Source organism: Penicillium psychrosexuale (genome assembly GCF_028828465.1).
Source record: "Penicillium psychrosexuale strain IBT 29551 chromosome Unknown utg000004l, whole genome shotgun sequence".
Lineage (NCBI taxonomy): Eukaryota > Fungi > Ascomycota > Eurotiomycetes > Eurotiales > Aspergillaceae > Penicillium > Penicillium psychrosexuale.
In genome coordinates this window covers 2,799,066-2,818,518 of record NW_026643189.1, presented here as the reverse complement: position 1 = coordinate 2,818,518, position 19,453 = coordinate 2,799,066, and the positions used below count along the sequence as shown (strand labels likewise).

General features: G+C 49.0%; 9 protein-coding genes across 9 annotated transcripts; 3 read left to right on the top strand and 6 right to left on the bottom strand.

The window, feature by feature from the left end:
• Positions 1–674: 674 nt before the first annotated feature.
• On the top strand, positions 675–1,922 carry N7518_006894 (lactate 2-monooxygenase; the record flags this gene model as incomplete). The annotated part of the gene is made up of 1 exon (XM_057187821.1): positions 675–1,922. The coding sequence occupies one exon, from the start codon at positions 675–677 to the stop codon at positions 1,920–1,922; it is 1,248 nt and encodes a 415-aa protein (XP_057039524.1).
• Positions 1,923–2,817: 895 nt separating this feature from the next.
• N7518_006893 (uncharacterized protein) lies at positions 2,818–3,798 on the bottom strand (the record flags this gene model as incomplete). The annotated part of the gene is made up of 1 exon (XM_057187820.1): positions 2,818–3,798. One exon carries the CDS (start codon positions 3,796–3,798, stop codon positions 2,818–2,820), a length of 981 nt encoding a protein of 326 aa, XP_057039523.1.
• A 624-nt stretch (positions 3,799–4,422) lies between these two features.
• On the bottom strand, positions 4,423–5,546 carry N7518_006892 (spermidine synthase; the record flags this gene model as incomplete). The annotated part of the gene is made up of 3 exons (XM_057187819.1): positions 4,423–4,703; positions 4,875–5,441; positions 5,516–5,546. The coding sequence occupies 3 exons, from the start codon at positions 5,544–5,546 to the stop codon at positions 4,423–4,425; spliced, it is 879 nt and encodes a 292-aa protein (XP_057039522.1).
• A 541-nt stretch (positions 5,547–6,087) lies between these two features.
• Positions 6,088–6,762, bottom strand: N7518_006891 (ubiquinol--cytochrome-c reductase subunit 8; the record flags this gene model as incomplete). The annotated part of the gene is made up of 4 exons (XM_057187818.1): positions 6,088–6,145; positions 6,224–6,374; positions 6,529–6,554; positions 6,731–6,762. 4 exons carry the CDS (start codon positions 6,760–6,762, stop codon positions 6,088–6,090), a joined length of 267 nt encoding a protein of 88 aa, XP_057039521.1.
• A 184-nt stretch (positions 6,763–6,946) lies between these two features.
• Positions 6,947–7,872, top strand: phb1 (prohibitin subunit PHB1; the record flags this gene model as incomplete). Its single annotated transcript, XM_057187817.1, has 2 exons — positions 6,947–7,290; positions 7,354–7,872. Exons 1-2 carry the CDS (start codon positions 6,970–6,972, stop codon positions 7,870–7,872), a joined length of 840 nt encoding a protein of 279 aa, XP_057039520.1. The 5' UTR covers positions 6,947–6,969.
• Positions 7,873–8,144: 272 nt separating this feature from the next.
• N7518_006889 (25S rRNA (uracil2843-N3)-methyltransferase) lies at positions 8,145–9,500 on the bottom strand (the record flags this gene model as incomplete). Its single annotated transcript, XM_057187816.1, has 1 exon — positions 8,145–9,500. The coding sequence occupies one exon, from the start codon at positions 9,498–9,500 to the stop codon at positions 8,145–8,147; it is 1,356 nt and encodes a 451-aa protein (XP_057039519.1).
• A 2,260-nt stretch (positions 9,501–11,760) lies between these two features.
• On the bottom strand, positions 11,761–12,673 carry N7518_006888 (putative C2H2 transcription factor; the record flags this gene model as incomplete). Its single annotated transcript, XM_057187815.1, has 2 exons — positions 11,761–12,340; positions 12,399–12,673. The coding sequence occupies 2 exons, from the start codon at positions 12,671–12,673 to the stop codon at positions 11,761–11,763; spliced, it is 855 nt and encodes a 284-aa protein (XP_057039518.1).
• Positions 12,674–14,915: 2,242 nt separating this feature from the next.
• N7518_006887 (DUF4396 domain-containing protein) lies at positions 14,916–15,285 on the top strand (the record flags this gene model as incomplete). Its single annotated transcript, XM_057187814.1, has 2 exons — positions 14,916–14,928; positions 14,993–15,285. 2 exons carry the CDS (start codon positions 14,916–14,918, stop codon positions 15,283–15,285), a joined length of 306 nt encoding a protein of 101 aa, XP_057039517.1.
• Positions 15,286–15,992: 707 nt separating this feature from the next.
• On the bottom strand, positions 15,993–19,282 carry N7518_006886 (putative regulator of nonsense transcripts; the record flags this gene model as incomplete). The annotated part of the gene is made up of 2 exons (XM_057187813.1): positions 15,993–19,017; positions 19,068–19,282. 2 exons carry the CDS (start codon positions 19,280–19,282, stop codon positions 15,993–15,995), a joined length of 3,240 nt encoding a protein of 1,079 aa, XP_057039516.1.
• Positions 19,283–19,453: the final 171 nt, after the last annotated feature.

The following is a 19,453-nucleotide window of genomic DNA, read 5'->3' as shown; positions in this document are numbered from 1 at the left end:
AAACTTGAATCATGATGAAATTTATGGAGCCAAATCGAAGAGTTTCTTATCAATCAACTCACAATTGTATGTGCATAGGGCTAGCATGGTGTATTTTGTGTTGACTTATCCGGTCGCCGTGGCGCTCGGTGAGTGCCCAGTGTATAAATCTTTCGGGTTTAGAATCCATACAAGCTTCTCATTATTCTTCTAGTAGCTAGCTTCTTTTTCGCCACGATGATGACAAGCTTTGAGGGCCTGCTTATTCAGAACCTGCAGCCTAGGTACCCGCATGCCTTCCTTCACAGTCCAGGATAAACTAGTAATATGTGAAAATATCTAGGGCTAGCAAATTCATCGTTGTTATGCAAGGATAAGAAAGAAGCTAAAGTATCTGTGTCTCCCCGGATCGTGGCGGACCAAAGTTGTTAACGATGAAAAGGCTATTCAACGAGATGACGTCGCGATGAATCTCGGCCGAACATACATGACAATAAAGTCCGAACCTGCTTGTAGCTACACTACGAACCCACCAATTATAATCAATTTCGAAGAGCTCCATTATTATCTCAAGCTTTGCAGTTCCGCAAGTATAAAAGCAGCTTCTATTCCCCGATTTCCGCCATATTCATCTACAATCCACGGTCTATTTACACCAACTCTTCTCAACTTTTCTGTTATTTACATCGTCAATCATGTCACCTCAGCAGGACAGCAGATTGGAGAGCAAGTCCATTGCTCAACCTTTGGCCCCATTTACATACGAAAACCAGGTGTACGAAGCCGGTCTCTCGGGCCAGAAGCCGCCGATAACCTTCAACTGCGGCGATTGGGAAACCCTGGCCAAAGATCGTCTCTCGGCAGATTCCTTCGGATATGTTTGGGGCTCGGCTGGAACTCGTGAGACAGACGACAACAACAAGAAAGCCTTCAAGAAATGGGGAATCGTGCCCTCACGTCTAGTCAAGAGCGGCTTCCCAGACCTCAAAACGACACTTTTCGGAGAGACTTTCGATTATCCTATCGCCATGGCACCAGTGGGCGTGCAGCGAATTTTCCACCCGGACGGAGAGATTGCGTCGGCGAAGGCTGCCGAGAAGGAAAATGTCACCTACATCCTCAGCACCGCATCTGCTACGAGCATCGAGGACGTCGCCAAGGCCAATGGAAACGGATCTCGTTGGTATCAACTCTACTGGCCTCTTAGTGAGAACAACGATATCACCGTGAGCCTGTTGTCACGGGCGAAGGCATCCGGTTATAAGGTGTTGGTCGTCACCTTGGATACGTACATTCTTGGATGGCGCCCCAGCGATCTGAACAATGCATACAACCCTTTCATTCGTGCAGACGACATTGGTGTGGCACTCGGATTCTCGGACCCTGTATACCGCCGCAAGTTCCAAGAGAAGCACGGGAAACCCATTGAAGAGGACGTCCAAACAGCAGCCGCAGAATGGGCACACACCGTATTCCCCGGTCTCAGTCACGGCTGGGAAGATCTCAAATTCCTCCAGGAACACTGGGACGGTCCAATTGTTCTGAAGGGAATCCAGACGGTGGCGGACGCGAAGAAGGCTGTCGAGTATGGCATGCAGGGAATTGTTGTCTCGAACCACGGCGGACGCCAACAGGATGGAGGCATTGCGTCTTTGGATGTTTTGCCGGAGATTGTAGATGCCGTGGGCAATGATTTGGAAATCATCTATGACTCGGGTGTTCGATCTGGTGCCGATATTATAAAGGCATTGGCGCTTGGTGCAAAGATGGTCCTGATTGGTCGTCCATACATTTATGGGCTGGCCATTCAAGGCGAGCAGGGAGTACGCCATGTGCTGAAGAGTCTCCTAGGAGATTTCAATCTGACCCTCCACCTGTCGGGGATCAGCTCCGTGTCTCCTAAGCATCTGAACCGATCGGTACTGCGTCGGACAGGCAACTGAAGATTTGACAATTAGATGATAAGATGATCGCTCCTGTTATACAGTTTCAGTTTGAATACATAGAATCTGCTCTTTGTATTATATTCAAGTACTATAGATCTATTCAAAGGGCTTAGAGACAACTTATCTGTGCAGATTCGAGAGTATTTTAATACACCATATCTCTCTTCGAATTACGAAAAGGTGGAGACCTCATAAATATACAGCAGAGTCTGTGTATATGTTTGCGGAGATAGACTGATGTTCATAGCCAGCAGTACATTGGCGTGACTTTGTTGCAATGGATGAATGGATCCGAAGAAGAGTCCATGATGTAACAATCTCAACGATTTTGGCAATATATATCGGCGGAGACCAACCTTCCATTATTAGGTAGTGCAACCGAGAGGGCAGCATTCATCGAAAATCTCCTTTCTGTTAGAAGTGAGGTGCTCGGAATATGTATGCCTGACTCGTTATTTGACCCATTGACGGGAAGATCTAGATCGTGGGGTGGAAGTTTAAGAAAGTGGTTTCTATTTCCATCTAGTCGGAGTATTTTTCCATGTCCTGGCATAGTTTCTCTAGATCAATTTGATATCCTAAGGATAGTTAACCGAGGATGTTTGTCGGGAAATACTAACGTCTCCCCGCTCGCATAGTAAGGATGACGAAACTTGTAAGGTTCCTTCCAGTAGGTAATTGGTGTCAAAGGCCTCATGAATAAGGCTACAAATCGGCATTGAGCCTCATAAGGACTCTGACGTAGGTGCTGTCTAACTTACGCTTCTAGTCTGTGAAGTCCTGCTAATAATCTCAATTTAGATTCGCTCCTTTGAAATTTATCCATCTATCTACTGCTCCAAATTTTGTAAAGTAATACCAAGACTCAATAATAGCCTTCGATATCCAAATTTTAATCACTGCAGAACAGATTCTCAGCAGCCCTATCACCCGTGGTAATACAAGACCAAGAGTAATCATTGCTATCAGTCACAACGCCAGCACCGACATTATATTGAGCACATGTCGTGTTACCAGCATACTGGTTTAGCCAATCAACAATATCACCGCCCAAGTTGATGTCTTGACCCGCGTTAGGCGACACCCGGCAAGACATAGCAGCACTCGGCTGAGATAGGGCGGACAAGTCGACCGGCGATGTTGTGTTGTAATTCTCCCGAGGCAGGTTATTGAGAATACGACGCACAGAACTTCCAGGATGATCACAGACTTGGATATGAATCTGCTCCTCGGAACGAGTGGCGACACTGTTGATGGCAAGTGTTCCTGTGTCCCTGATACCTCTGCTGTTGAGCGTATCCTGACCAAGGCGGAAGCCCCCGTCCACGTCAGCAGCGGAGCTCAATTGCAGAATGCCGGGGATCAAGTCCGTCGTGGTGATCAAGTCTCCACTGCTGAGGACCACCCACGAAGCTGACTGGTTGGTCCGAGGCGGGCCAACGGGAATTGGAGGGCTGGCGATGCAAGTCGTCTGGTTTCCGGATTGGAAGTCTTGAAGGCAATGGCACAGACTGGAGAACCAGATGAAGCAGCCGTTGCACTCGGAATTGGCGTCGACACAGCCCGCGTCACATTGAGAGAGCTGTGCTCGCGGTATCACGGGTGACGGCGGGGGTGGAGGGTTGCAGGTGATAGGGCATTGTCCCGATGGTGTAATGCATACCAGGTCATTGGGTGATGCTGGGAAAGTCGAAGGGCATGTACAGCCCCTCACGTCCCTTCTGGCAATGTCATCGGACGTACACAGGCGTCCATTCTGCGTGCCATTCGTGGGATTTATGCCATTCGTGGCATTGATAAATCTCTGCCCGAAGATCGGGGTCGCCAGGAAGAGAGAAAGAGTCAATGGAACGCAATGCTCATAGATCTTCATTGTGATAGATCAGAGGGCAATTGAGAGCAAAATAATTGAACTAAATCTGCTTTTCCAGTACGGAGGCGACTTGCTGCTGAATATTTATAGGAAAAATCAACAGAAGCCATGATGTAAACCTGCCGTATAGGTGTGTCAGCCCTATCAACCTCACCTTTAATGCAATCGGCTCTCGTTTCCGCGGAGATTCCAAGGTTATCAATCTTGACGTCCAATGAAGACATGTCTCACAAGAAGTACTTTGGATCATCGCCGTATATCATTGCCGTCGTACTGTTCAATGTTCAAAGGCCCGGAGGAACCAGACATTGAAGACTCGGATTCATTAACCGCCGTCTGGTGCTTGTTGCAAGAGATTTGTTTAACAAGCCATTAGTTAGCATGGGTGACCTAATGAATCGGGCCGCAACCCTACCCCGGGGTTTTGCCACCAACACACTCCAAATTCTGGGGTCCTTAGAATCGGGTCTTGCACAATGAAATCTATAAGAAAACACTTAGGCAGCATAAAGCAGGACTACACGGAGACAGACAGAGAATAGAATATACGAAAATCCATCATTTCATTTCAATATCGTCATGAGGATATAAAGACCATAAAAGCTTTTTCAAAAATCGCGAGATTTAGTTACCGAGCTTCTGGCGGGCGAAGTTGGGCAGAACAAAACTGGCGCGGTGGATGTCCTGGTTGTAGTAGCGGCAGAGCTTCAGCTCCTCCTCAGCGGTCCAGGTGCGCAGGGGCTCGCGCACGTTGCGGGTGGCGTCCTTGGAGCAGACCATGAAGCCAATCTGGCCGGAGGGGTAGGTGGGAATGGTGGTGTAGGCGTACTCGGCGACGGGGAAGACCTCCTTGCAGGACTTCTTAAGTTCGGCGATCATGTCAAGGTGGAGCCATTGGTTCTCGGCTGTTAGATATAAAGCACAGCTCCGCAAAACCGAGCCCGTAAAGCGGGTTGGTTGCGGGGTGGTGCGAAAGAAATTAGCATGTGGTCAATTTTTTTGGTGTGATAATTAGATGAAGGGAATGAGCAATCAAGGAAGGAATTGGGCAAGAAAATAAGAAAGTGACGAACAACCTTGGGTAGTGATGACACCTCCATCGCGAAGAGCAGACTTCAGCAGCTCAAAGTAGGGCTTCTGGAAGAGGCTCTCAGCGGGACCCTCTGGGTCGGAGCTGTCAGTGATGATAACATCAAACTCGTTCTGGCGGTTCTTGAGGAACTCGAAGCCGTCACCAACGTGGGTGTGGGCATTGGGGTGCTGGAAGCCAATGGCCATGCCGGGCAGGTACTTCTTGGAGACACGGATGACAGCCTCGTCGATGTCGCACAGGGTGGCCTCCTTGACAGAGGCGTGCTTGACGACCTCACGGAGGACACCGCCGTCACCTCCACCAATGACCAGGACCTTCTCGGGATTAGGGTGGGAGTTCATGGCGAGGTGGGTGATCATCTCCTGGTAGGAGAACTCATCGCGCTCAGTGCACTGGATAACGTTGTCCAGGACGAGAACGGTACCGTAGTCGCTGCTCTCGAAGACGAGGACATCCTGGTACTTAGACTTCTCGTGGTGGATGATTTGGTTAACCTTGAGGCTCATGGCCTGGCCAGGCCACATGCCGGACTTCTCAGAGAACCAGCCATCTGTAGATGGGCATCAGCATGTTCTTGCAGCAAATTGACTAGAAGGCGGGGTAATGGAGGGGCTTCACACGTACCCTGAATGGTGGGGTGGGTGAGCTCGCTCATTTTGATAGAGAAAGAAGAGAAACAACGGAGAAATTTAGATGATGAGTAGAAAGCAGAAGAGAGTCTGGGGAGACGAAGCATTCGAAGAAAAAGGGCACGGCGGAAGTTTTGCTGTTTTGGGCGAATTTTTTGTTTCTTCTCGGCTTAAGTGGGGAACCGCTGCTGTGCTGCCACCAACACCCAATATCCTCAGAAACAGGATGAAACCCATTCTAATGTAGATAATAGGTATGGGTTACCTCTAGTAACCCTTAATTGACTGCAATTCGACCCGGTACACATGCCCCATACCCATAATTGGGTATGGGCACCTCAGGGACCAATAGAGAGCCCTAGAAAGACGCTTACTCAGGCTTGCCTTTGAATATAAGAAAATAGAGCCCTTTCAAGCGCAAAAATATGGTAGGTAAAAGGAAAATCAAACGGTCGATTGCTTTCTAGTTACTGTACAAGCATACAGCTCCCCCAAAGTGCAGAGTCTTGGGTGTTCATGCTCTGTTATACCAATCCAACCTCACTCCACGAAACATAATGAAATAATTTACTCTTCATTGCCACCCTCGAGAAGACGGCCGGGCTTGGAGTTCAGGAACTCGTTGCTAAAGCATCAAATTAGCGCACAGTCGAAGCGGCTCCTATGGGCATTCTTACCGCTCAATGGCCCAGTTCATGGCGACGTATGCGATAATGAAGGGGGAGCAACGTAGAGAACCTGGTGGCGGAAACGACGGAAGACGTTGAAGATAGCAGCGTGGGCGGCACCGGCCATGGGACGCTGACGGTTAGGGGACAGCGAGTAGGTGGCGATGCGCTGGGGGGTCGGGCAACCTGTAACATGGATATTAGCGATCCGCTCGAATTGCAATCTCCTTTATTCCTCTGGATATGTCTAGATCGACCCGATCTTTCATATCGCATAAGGGGTGGGCCTCCTGCGTATGCATCCGGTCCGTAGAGGTTCAAGGGTTATTGTCGAACGTACCGAACTCTCCCCAGTTGCCGATGTAGCTATATGAAGTAAAAATTGTCAGTTGACTGAATGAGAGACGCAGAAGACGCAGAGGCTGTTAAAGCCCGACCCAATTGGCATCTTTAGGGTTTTGAATTGTGTAGCCGGGCGGCCAACGCATCCGGGAGGCCGGTACTCAATCCACGACGCCAGGAGCATGGGCAAAACGACTTACTGGCCGTTCTTGGGATCTACGGAGTGACCCATTTTGAATGATTCCGAGTAAAAAGAGAGGAGTGGGTGGAAAAGGTATGTAGGTAGCGAAATGAGTGAGGAAAAGACGAAGGTCGGGCGAAGTTGGAGGTTTGGAAAGATGGGCACTAAACCCAATCGGGAACACTCAGAGTGAGCGTCGGGAAAAGCAGACATCATCTCCATCATCCGTCTTCATCAACTCGACTTCCACCTCCAACCATGGCTCAAGTCCTCCAAAATGTTTATCGACTGGCTGTCCCCGTGGCTATCGGTGGTATGCTAGTTCAAAATTCCCTTTACGATGTCAAGGGCGGCACACGAGCTGTCATCTTCGATCGAGTGTCTGGTGTGCAAGAGAAGGTTGTCAACGAAGGAACACATTTCTTGATCCCGTGGTTGCAACGCGCAATTGTTTACGATGTCCGCACCAAGCCTCGCAACATCTCTACCACGACAGGAAGTAAGGATTTGCAGATGGTTAGCTTGACGCTGCGTGTGTTGCACCGCCCGGAGGTGCCGAAGCTGCCGCAGATCTACCAGGTGTGTATCTCATATGATCTCTAAACAGATACCTCAGGGAAAGACTGACCCAGAGTTATCCAGTCATACGGTACCGATTACGATGAGCGTGTCCTCCCGTCCATCGGAAACGAAGTCCTCAAGGCCATCGTGGCCCAGTTCGACGCCGCCGAGCTGATCACACAGCGTGAAGCTGTCTCCAACCGTATCCGCACTGACTTGATGAAGCGTGCTGGACAATTCAACATCGCCCTCGAGGACGTCTCCATTACACACATGACTTTCGGAAAGGAGTTCACACGGGCCGTCGAGCAGAAGCAGATCGCCCAGCAGGATGCCGAGCGGGCCCGATTCATCGTCGAGCGTGCCGAGCAGGAGCGCCAGGCCAACGTCATTCGCGCTGAGGGTGAAGCCCTGAGTGCTGAAATTATCAGCAAGGCCGTCGCTAAGGCTGGCAGCGGACTGATTGAGATCCGTCGTATCGAGGCCAGCAGGGAGATCGCCCAGACTCTGTCCTCGAACCCCAACGTTACTTACCTGCCCGGTGGAGAAGGAAAGGATGGAAACAAGAGCACTAGCCTCTTGCTCGGTCTGCGGAGTTAGGAGGTTATAAGGCTGTCTCGGGGATTTATGGGCCCCGTTTTCACAACTCATTGAATGTACCAATTAATCGCAATTTTTGCCGCGACTTGGGGCCAGTCTTGCCTCGTGGCGTGAATTTGGAGTGGTCTGAACTAAACCACCTTCCTATCTGTAGCAATACCATACCTCACTCCACACCACTTCTCTTTTAGAAAGAACATTTGAAGACTCAATCGTATTGCTCATTAAATGGTTACATGGTATTTTATATCGTGATATAGAACACATCAGATCTACAAACGTCGATACACGTGCATTTGGAAGCGCATGTCTTCCAAGCCTGCTCCTTCGCCAACTTCATACCGCAGACGCACTGCGTCCCGTCTCCACCACCTCGAGTCCTGAGTGTATACGCACTCCCACTTGCCCTTCGCCACAGACAGCAGCGTGTGGTCAAGCAAGAACTTCATCGGATAGTTCCTCTCCTGTGGTTCACCGTCCGGTCCTTTCCCTAACTTCAAAGTCGAATAGCTGCCAGGACTATCAACAACTAAAAACACCGCACCAGCAGGAAGGATTTCCGTCATTTTGAGCAAGAAACCGGTAGTCTTTGGCATGGAGGTAGAGAAGAGCTCATTCAAAGTGAACATGATAGGAACGAGGATGGAAGTGAAAGGAGAGGGCGATGAAGGACCGAGGAGAATTTCTTTCAGGCCCTCCTCGGGAAGAGTCAGGACATCTTCGCGGCGGAATGACACAGAGAATGTTTCACTAGCCACTTTCTCTGAGAGCAAGGGGGGTCGATATTTTGTTGTCTGCGAAAATGGCACATCGGACGAAGTGATGGTTCGTGAAAGCCTGTCAACAACGTCTGCCCAGTTTCCGATATCGACAGCCATGACAGAGAGACTAGGTGCGCTGACACCTTGATCTCCTTCTTTTGTCTTCTTCTCGTCTTGAAATTCCGTGTCTTTGTTTTCAAGAGACACGCTGGCAACGCCTTCCTCTAGTGACTGGGTTTGGGACCCCATATCTCTCCACGCAGCTGCAAGAGCAGCGATCTCTGCACCGGCTCCGCCACCAATGGACACAACACGGGTGCAGGGATTCTTGCTTCTAGCACGGCCTCGCGTGTTTTCCTCCTCCTCTTTCATCCAAGTCAAAACTCCTTTCAACAGGCCTGCATATCCCAATGACCGGGACGCACTCCAGCGCAGGGCATATGCGCGCAGTAGATCCTCGCCTGCCTCGGTGAAGGCAGAGTCGAAATCGCGCTGATATAGAAGCCCCTTAATTGTCTGGATGAGGGATTTAATATCTAATGGTTCATCTTTATTTTCGTCTGATTGCGATTCAGTGGGGTTGGTATCCTGGTTTGCAGGATCCGATTCTGCAACTGGGTTGCCCAGGAGGGCTGTTTTGAATACGTCCAAGAGCAGTTGCTGGAGGGTAAGAGGAATTGTGCTAACAAGATTAAGTCCAGAGGACTCTTCTTCCTCGTGTTGTTCGGCTTCGGCTTTGGCTTTTTCGACTTCGGCTTTGCGATTGGCGTGCTGTTTGTTTGCTGGTGGCGCTTGTTTTTGCTTTTGGGCTTTCGCTTTTGGGCCTGGAGACCTCCTGCGGTTTCCCTGACGTGGGGCGTGAGGCATTATTATATTCGAGAAGACACTCGTTTCGTCCAGTCCTTTGTAAAGAATATGACTGTCTTTCATCCAACGTGGGGTGGAATTTTGCACTTTTTTCCTTATCGTTATCGGCGACTCCACTATCAAGGTCTATAAACCCCCTCTCCCCCGGGTCTGTATTCGACTTGATTGTTGGAGAATTCTTCGCATGAACTTGGAGAAATATATATGATGGCTAGATGTATACTCACCCTTGTTTTGTTCCAGGAGCGTGTCTCCGTCAAGACTTGTTGAATAATGATCACTGTGGAAATCGTTGGTAGTGCGGAATCAGAGCGCCGAGCACGTAGACGTCCTAAATACAATCGATTGTACACAATATGTTGATGATAATATACTGACTGTACCCCTCTCAATAAATCTGCTACAGTGATGATATAGAGTCCGTATCATACACGACGTTGGCCCTGTATATCGACGCAGGGTTGTTGAGACCCTGCATTTTCTCCCGGCAAAAGCCACACGCTGACAGTATATAAAACTAGAGTATATAAAACTACAAACGCGATGTGATCAATACCTCAACTTGGAATCTTTATACCAAAGCAGGCTTGACAGAAAGAGTTATCGTCCTACCAACATCCCGGCTTGGTCTGGCCCGGCGCAGCATGGCAATACTAGATTGAAACACCAAACCTGACAATTTAGGGGTTAAGACACCCCCTTATTTTGACTCTTAGTAAGCCTTGCCGATCTGGAAAGCTAAGAAGACTGACTGTGTCAGCTATTTTCCTAAATATAGGACACTTTAGTCGCTAGTACGAAAGAAACACTCATTCCTTCCAAGATGACATGTGATATACATATGTGCGGGTTGATTTGGCTGCCCATGCACAGCTATTGTATTACAAGTCACTAAGTATATCGAACCGTGCACGTTTCATAGTCAGGGACGGGCATCAAGAAGATAGTAAGTAAAGATATATATGCGTTGCACCAGAGAATATTTTTCGTCGGTCATTATTGCCAACCTGGCATTTCATCTCCGTTTACCCAGAGAGCTGTTTTATGACAGGCAACCAATAGAAGAAACAAGCTACAAGGATACATGGACACATGGCGTGCTATATGTTTTGTCTTTCTCACTACCAATAATCTAGAGAACCAACTTCTGCCTAGAGCACTGCCCACATCTATGAGATCTCACGGGATTCCAAACTCTCATTCAAAGCCACATGAAGACAGGAGGAGAGTTTTACCTGATCAACACGAAACCAACGTACCAATGCCGTCCGTCATATGATCTCGCTCGCGTCGAGTCGAGAGCCGAACGCGCGATCCACGTAATAATGAGTCACAGACTAGTGCTGTAAGCCAAGGAGTCATAACTATCCGTTGCCCGAGCGTAATATCACGCCTCATAGCCTATAGGCCGCCGTGGGAAGCAGCGGGCTCCGTTGGGAGCCCGTCAACGGCGGTCTTATCTCCCGACTCCGACATTCTAGATGTGGATGCCGCCAGCGGGGCCGCACGGTCTCAGAGACGGCCGTGCTCACGAAGGTCTCGCGAAAGCTTCGTGGGTCTACGAGGCGATGGGACACGAGTTGAAAGTGGTGTGGCTGAAATGTCTGCCTGAGAACCATCGCTATAGCGTGGAAGCCTGGGTGCCTCAGGAATAAATACTTGTTCACGTCCATGAACATCATTGGCTGCCTTATACTTCGGCTGTGCATCCCGAATTCAATGCCACGAAGATCCATCGTGTTTCAGTGTTAGCAGATGGCCTCTTGAGATTACGGAGTATAGATAGGATAATTTGAAACATATGACCATATCAAGAAGATATTATTCGTACAATTTGTCAATCAGGAACAAAGCGAACTAAACGTGGAGTTGGTTGGTAGAAGCGAGTAACGCAAAGGATACATCGAACCAAACATCCGGGTATATGAGGCGAAATAACGCTGTAAACCGCCTCTGGAGACAACACCGCCTGGCCCATACGAAATCATCAAGCTAAAACGCCGTAAAGAAGGAAGGTCTCCCTGAATTCTCGAATCTTTGCAGAAAGCAAAGAAAGCAACTTGTGCTCAGAGGAGATCCATGGAGACCGAACCCAAATGCTACACAAAACAAGAGGGAAAGCAAAGTAGAAAGAAACCACAAAACAAAACGAAAAGAAAGAAATGTCGCAAATTTTTTGAAGCGCATTTACTGCCTCGATAAACGCCCACAAGATGCATAGGTCAAATCCGTAGACGTTTCAATCCGAGAAAAGCAACCCCTAAACGGGAGGGGCCGCAGCAGACTGGGGAGCGGGCTGTGAAAGATCCTGGAGTTCGGGAACGGGAGGAGACTGCTGAGGGATAGCCTGCTGAATAGTGGTGACGATTCGCTCCAGCTCTTCAAGGCGACGATCCTTCTCTTCGATTTCCCGGCGAAGTCTCTTAACTTCGTTGTGCAAATCGATTCCGGTCACAGGCAGATCCCGGAGATCTCCGCTGGGAGAATCGTGGCGCCGCTTCATTCCAGCAATAGGGAGAGGTGAGGCACCCGTGGCTCCCTCGACACCTTCAAGTTCAGGGGGGCGGTCCCAAGACATATCGACCATGGCAGGGGCCTCGTCATTGTGCATGTGGCGGCGGCGAAGATGTTCGCGCAAATTTTCTTGGCGCGTGAATCCATTACCAGTGCTGCGGTTGCAATCAGTGTATGGGCACATCAGGGCCTTCTTGGTGTCGGTGTTTTTCTTGTGAACTTCGCGCTGGTGACGTAGGAGACCACCAGAGTAGGTGAAACCTTGGATTTTGTCACAGTTAGGTTCGTAACACTTGTAGGGACGATCATGTTTGTCCATGTGTTTGCTACAGTTCTGTTAGTACTGGGCGCGTTCAGAACACAACAATATGACATTTTACTTACTTCCATTCGCATGGACGCCGGAAAGTAGGAGGCGCAGATTGACACTCAACATGATCGCAAAAAATTTGACCTTCAGAGTTCTTAGGAGGATCGCGGGCGCGTCGAACAGAAAGGCGCGGGCGCGCGCCCTCGAGGCCGTAGGTCATAGGCTGCTGAGGGTCGTTCATTCTGGCAATTGGGGGTGAGGATTCAGGTTTAGAGGCGAGGATTGACGCAGCGAGGACACCGTCAATTCCTTCACTTCGTGGGCTAGGATAGTCAGACCCGTCGCCCATATTTTGAAGTTGATACCCCACACTACTGAGGGGATGGTGATAGAATGAAGTAGATACCGGAAAGACGCGTCGTCAATGCACAACAACGGTAAATTTAGAAACACAGAGTAATGGGGTCGATGGAAACAACAAGAATAGAGTCGTTTATGAAAAAATTCAAATAAATTGGCCGTGATAGCCTAGTAGATGTTGATGGGTAAGGCTTCGGGAGAAGATGGAGGAGTTGCCAAAATTTTCAGGTAGCAAGGCATCCGCAGCCTATTTATACCGCTTGCGTCAGGTGCATATGCGCCACCCCTGTGGCGCAGTAAGCCTTATTATATCAGCAAATTTTTGCTTCTTTCGTTTCCTAGTGGAGTTTCTGGGCAACTAGATTGTCATATGAATTCATAACTGGCTAGAGTTTATATATATGTGGGTTAAGATGTGGAAAGCCGTCTATTAATGCTTGGTGGTCGGATATCGAGATGAGGGGGCAAGGAAGCAAGTGACTCATACCCTAGAGGGATACCGTGGGTATGACTGTGTACTATGTACGGAGTACGGCCAATCCTGTTGCCGTCGGCGGGCCCAATTTAGGTATCAAAGCAAGATTGCCTGTCAGGCAGCCGTCCACTGTCCTCTGCTCAGGTGGAACAGTATTTGATATTGCCACAGATTCTGACAAATTTAGTGGCGGTGAATTCACGTGATAAGTAGTGATTGGTCCAATTCTAAATCACGTGCATATCAAACATAAATTGCTTATCTAAGCATTGGATCGGGCAGCACCAGGGCAGTGCCTTTTTGCAATGTACGTTCGCCATGCCCGATGTTAGGCTACAATAAACTTTTTATGCTTGACAAACTTGAGAATTGAATGAACTGCACGTCCATGCAGTTGATTGTTACTATTAAAAGGAATACGATAAGGTTCTACCTAGTAGGCTTTGACGACTTCAACCAGGCGATGCAAGCTCGCTTAAGAAGGATGTCGAACGTTCTACAGGATTCCAAAGTATGTACCCTAGAAATAACGTATTTCACATGGATATGCTTTAAGGCCAATATATTGGGAATCTCGGAGCCTACAAAAGACCCTACGAATCGATAATACTAGGAAACTTGCCACACGGGGAATATAGCTTTTTATACCATCTTTATAGAGAAAATGAATGGCGAGATGCAATTATTCTACTCCAAGACTATGCTACAGAGCAGTATAGGGACTTTTGAATAGTATGTCATTTGTTTCATACAACATGGAGAACTACCAAGGAGATGAATTATAAAGGCTAGCTAACTCCCACCTCTATCATATTAATAGAACAGCATTTGATACTACCTAAGCCTAAATGCACGTTGGCCTATTTCTGAGTAAATTGCTGCCCATTTGAGCATGTTGTTCGACCAAGCAATGGACTATACTACAACATAGCCTCCAGATCTTCCGAAAGATGATGCCCAAATCGCTAAAGTAGCCACCGTTCGACGTGGACCAACAGGCACAGGTGTAATTAATCACAGATACCCACATTTACGTCAAATGTTCAATGAGTTCATCGCGGTGTCAAGGTGAGATGTCCCTAGTGCTTCCGTAGCCCCACCGGGTAGTTCGAAGGTATATCCGGCGCTCATTCTGAATATTTTACTTACATTTTCTCTTCGGCCAGTTATTCTAGATCCTAAGATGCCATGAAATTATCAAGCAATATAAATAATCGACACATTCTTCGATATGTGGTTTGGCACGTGAATTGCATCTGGCATTATTTTATTGCGGCATTTGTGCTACAGGCTCGGGAACCATGCTCTGCTCCACCAACCTCACAACCTGGCGCCCTTCGAATTTTTATATCCAAAGTTGCATACGTTCATTCGTGCCAATTGTAATAATATCCTAACACGCTAGGGCACGAATAATATGCGCCATTCATTTTTACTCCATCGGGGCCGAGACCTTTGCTGGGCATCCAGACGCGCCTTCAGTGGCGCTACTCGTGCACAAGCCTGCCATACAGAGAAAAAGCAGTGCTCAAAGAGCATCGAGCGCGAGAAAAAGTTATCTCAAGCCCCAAAATGTGCCAAAACTCCGCCCTTGCAACCCCTTCCGACGCTCAGTCTTCCATTTTGGACCTGCAGATCCACCTGGAAACGAGCAGGAATCAATACTCTCCGCTGTTTGGTGGGATGTACAGCCGGTGATTTCTCCTCGCTATGGATCCTACAGACCTACTACCCTGAGATGGGTATGAGCAGCACAATGGCCATGTCGAGTGGGTTGCCTCCTTGAACGAATCTAATTGTATTGGGTCTTGCGTGCTAAGAATAATCATCTAGTGGCATGCGGTATCACGACTTCAGTTATCCTCGAGACAATTCTGCTCCGCCGGGGGGCTGACCAGCTTTCCTGGCCGATGGCTGCTCGTACTGCTATGGGCATGAGTATGGTTTCAATGTTGGCCATGGAACTAGCTGAGAATGCAGTTGACTATCATCTGACCGGTGGGGTAGTTGCTCTTGGAGATCCAAATTTCTGGCTGGCGGCAATGTTATCGATCGGTGCTGGGTATTTGGCGCCGTTGCCGTATAACTATCTGCGTCTTCGAAAATATGGGAAATCTTGTCACTAATCCATGTACCTATGTAGTGTGCTCATCTTTATGGAACAAATCAGTTTAATCAACTGGTTTTTTTGTTTATGTTGAATACCCTGGCTGATTGAGATAATCCATTTATAGGCGGAAGCGTTAGATAACTCGGAAGATAAGCTGGCTTCTTACTGGTTTTTTGTCTATTTCTTACTTACGATACGGAAAGAAGGGTGGAATCATAATTGGCATTGTTTGTTTAAGCTAATACCTGACTATCTAGGATATAAAGATAGCAAGTATGACACATGGCCAAGGGGTAGGGGTAAATCCACAGAATTGCCCGGTAATTGCTACCGGGGTTATCTGAGCTGGGCATCGACAATCGACGGGTGAGTTTTCAGTAATTCCTTCAACCGGAAGATACTTGAGGATCATTGTCTGTGGCTTCATCCCTGAAAGTCACGCCTTGTAAAAATTCCACGGTGACAATGGTGAGGGTTCAGACCCAGGGAACAATCCTTCGACGGACAGAACGGTGCTCTGGTAGCAGGTCAAAAGGACCCGGGGATAAGCATCCGAACAGTCTTGGGGTTGCCGATCCAAAGTCCTGGTCGGCATAAAAGAAACGGGCGAGCAAACTCTGCTGGAAAGAACCCTGGTAGTATGCACGGACATTGCTTCGCCGAGTGGTAAGACGGGCGAACCTGTTAAAGGTTGCCCTGGGAAATGTTGGACACAAAAGTCACTCAGTCATAGTTGCCACCAACTTGGCTAGCGAAAGCAGTAGAGACGCTACGGGCATCATCGTCGTCGTGCGTGTTTTGGCCCGGCACGCCGCGAGTCACTCGAATGCTAGCGGAGCTGCCCCCGAAGATGCTGCCGTTGTCCGGAACTCCAGCCCTGTAAGGCTCGCGTCCTCCAGACTCGACATAGCGCTTCAACCGGTCAGATTGGCTGAGACTAGGCTGCTTGCCCATTTCATTAATGCTCAGGCCAGTGAGACTGACACCGCCTTGATCAACGCTCCGTCCGTCAGTGACGCTGGAGGTGACATCGGACTCAGTGGCAGCTACTGACTCGCCAGCCACACTGGGGGCTCCCTTGGGTCGGCCACCGTTCGCTCGACGACCGCCAGAGATCGCAGGCCAGGACTCGCCAAAATTCTGGAACATAGGGGGGTAGCCAGATGGAAGGCCAACACCACCAAGTGCCGAGCCATGAACAGAAGACACATCGTCAGGGATATAGCCCACCACAGACCCGGAGTCATGATACTCGTTTCGGTGACCGCCGTTGCGACCATTCACTGCATTATTTGGGCCATTATTTGTCTGACTGAAAGACATCTGGAACCGCTGCGGGCCTCTGTATGCTTGCTTGGGCCGGCTGAATTGAATCAAGGACTCCTGAAGGTTGGAAAGCGGCCCCTCCACAAGACAGTGGCGTTCCTTGAAGTGCTGCAAAAGGCAATTCCACAATGGGTGCTTAGACAAGACCTTGGGGTTTCCGAGGATGACCAGGCCAAATCGAGCACGAGTAAGGGCCACGTTGAGACGACGGGGATCGCTCAGGAAACCAATACCTTGGTGATCATTGGAACGAACACAAGAAAGGATAATGTAATCCTTCTCTCTGCCTTGGAATGCATCGACCGACGCAACCTCGATCTCCTTGTAATGTTCTTTCTTGAAGGTGCCGTTTGCCTGCATAGAGCTGACGATGTAGCTCCGCTGACCCTCGTATGGAGTGATGATACCAATATCCCTAGGCTGAACACCTGCCTTGAAGAAGCGCGTGACAATCTTCTCGACGTTGGTCGCTTCAGTACGGTTAAGATACGAGGTGCCAGACGCGGAGATTTCTTCGTTGCCCAGGTTTGACCAAAACATCATCGGATCATCAATGATGGGCCAAGGGAAGTCAACGTCACGGCGGACACGATCTGCAATGGTGATACCGTTCTGCAGCGAGCCTTCATAGAACATATTGGATGGGAATTCGGAAAGGCACGGGTGCATACGATACTGGACATTCAATCGGATAGGAGAGCAGCCCAAAATCACGAGACGCTCGAATAAAGACTGGTTCAGACCGGCCTTGGCGGCCTTCTTGTTCATGATCACAGGGCCAAGTTGCTGGTGATCACCTACCAAGACCACTTGTTTGCAGCCCAGAACTAGAGGAATCATACACTCTGGCTCAGCAGATTGGGTTGATTCGTCAATCAGGACAGTGCGGAACTTGCCCTTTGAAAGACGAGGATCACCTGCACCAACACAAGTACAGCAGATCACATCTGCGTTAGTGAGAATTTCACGCTCAGCAGAGCGAGTAAGTTGCTTCAGGCGCTTTTCGTCTTGGCTGGACAATTCCCCAAGTTCTGCCTTGAGCTGGTTGAGTTTTACCAGCTCAATGTTGCTATCGTTCATGCGAACCTGCTCGTGCAGCGAAAGGAAACCAACGGCAGATTCCACATCTTCGCGAGATTTAGCAGTAACTCGCACGGTCTTGAGACCCGTCCGGTGAATACGTTCGCAGAGCTGATCAACGGCGACGTTGGATGGAGCGCAGACAAGAACTTGACCTCCGTTGATCTTGGCGAGATGATAGATAATAGTGGCCGATGTAACAGTCTTACCGGTTCCGGGAGGACCTTGGATCAAACTGAGAGGTCGTTGGAGGACACTTTTAACTGCGTTAATTTGACTGCCATTCAGATCTGGTAGACCTGGAACACTAAATTTCTTTGGAATCTGGGTCTTCATAGGAGCTGCAGCAACCTCATGGCCAAGGAGACGATGGAAAATGTATCCTGAGACACTCTGCTCATCTACGGCAAAGGTCTTCATAGCACATTGCATGCGGTCGAAGGAAGTCGACTTCCAGACATAGTCGGCCATAAAATTGTGCGTGCATTCGGTGGGAACTGACTTGTGGTCGCCCTTGGCGCGAAGTTCGATAGTGACCTCATCAGATTGATTGTTCGGAATCTTGATGACATACCCGACACCCTCCCACTTAGGACGCAATTCACCATTGTACTTGATGCGCATCTCGTCACCCACTGCCAATTTGACATCTCCTAGCTCAAGCTTAGGTAGCACAAAGCTTGCTAGATGCTTGTTGTTGAGACCAAGATCCCAGCGCACGATCAATCCATCTTGGGATTGAGATTCCTTCAACTTGCGGTCGTAATCAGCCTCGATCTTAACAAGTGGGCCGAAGATATTTTGGTATTGGAAAGCATCGTCGTAGCGAAGTAGGACAGGCGCAGGCTCATCATCCACTGCGGTGGCCTTCTCTAGGTCTTCCAGAGTCGCCTGAGAGTTGTCTTTCCACATTTCCTCCAGTTTCGCAATCAATTGAGGACTGAGGTGACGAGCTCGGAGTTGTTCTTGGTCAGTAGGTGCTCCTACGAGCCAGGGGAGGAAAGAACGATCCTCAATAAGAGGCTGCCATCGTGAAGTGTCCCAATTCATGTCCTTGGAGGATGGCATAGAGGCACATGGCTGCCGACAAAGCAGGACAACAACAGTATCGGATTTTGCGGGGATGAAGCCAAGCAAAAATACATTTTTGGTGCCACAGTTGTAGCATTCCAGAATAGTATCCCCTAAAGAAGAGCCCGGGTGGAGTTGGACTTCCTTATGACGAGCTCGGACAAGGTGATTGACGATATGGGACGAAGAAGTATTGCCACGTGCACTGCAGAACCACTTATTGCAAGCAAGACATTTGACGACGCTGCTCGCGTTGTGGATGCCGCAGTATCTATAATATAATCAGTAAATGCGATCCACTAAGGGAATATAAACACTGACGCGCATGCATGGGCAGGGAGCTCTATTTCCTCCTCTCCATTTCCTTGGGACTTCTGATTCCCATTTGCGGGTACACCGACTGTGCTTTCCATGTCGTCATCTTCAAAGGTTTCAGAGCCTTCATCTTCGTCATCATGTCGGCGTGGACGTGCGCGCCCAAGTGCAATCTCATTAACGTCAACTCCCGCCGAGGGGTCCTCCGGTTGGTAGCTCATTATGGATACCGATTTGGAACGCTGATAGGGATGACTGGAGCTGATCAAGATTCAAAGCAAAAAGCGAAGCAAAAAGCAGTTGAAATCAGAAATGAACTTCGCAGTCGTTAGCGATTTAAGGAGCGTAGAGGACAATCCGGTCGTCCTATGGGGGTGTTCAAGGTTTAAAAT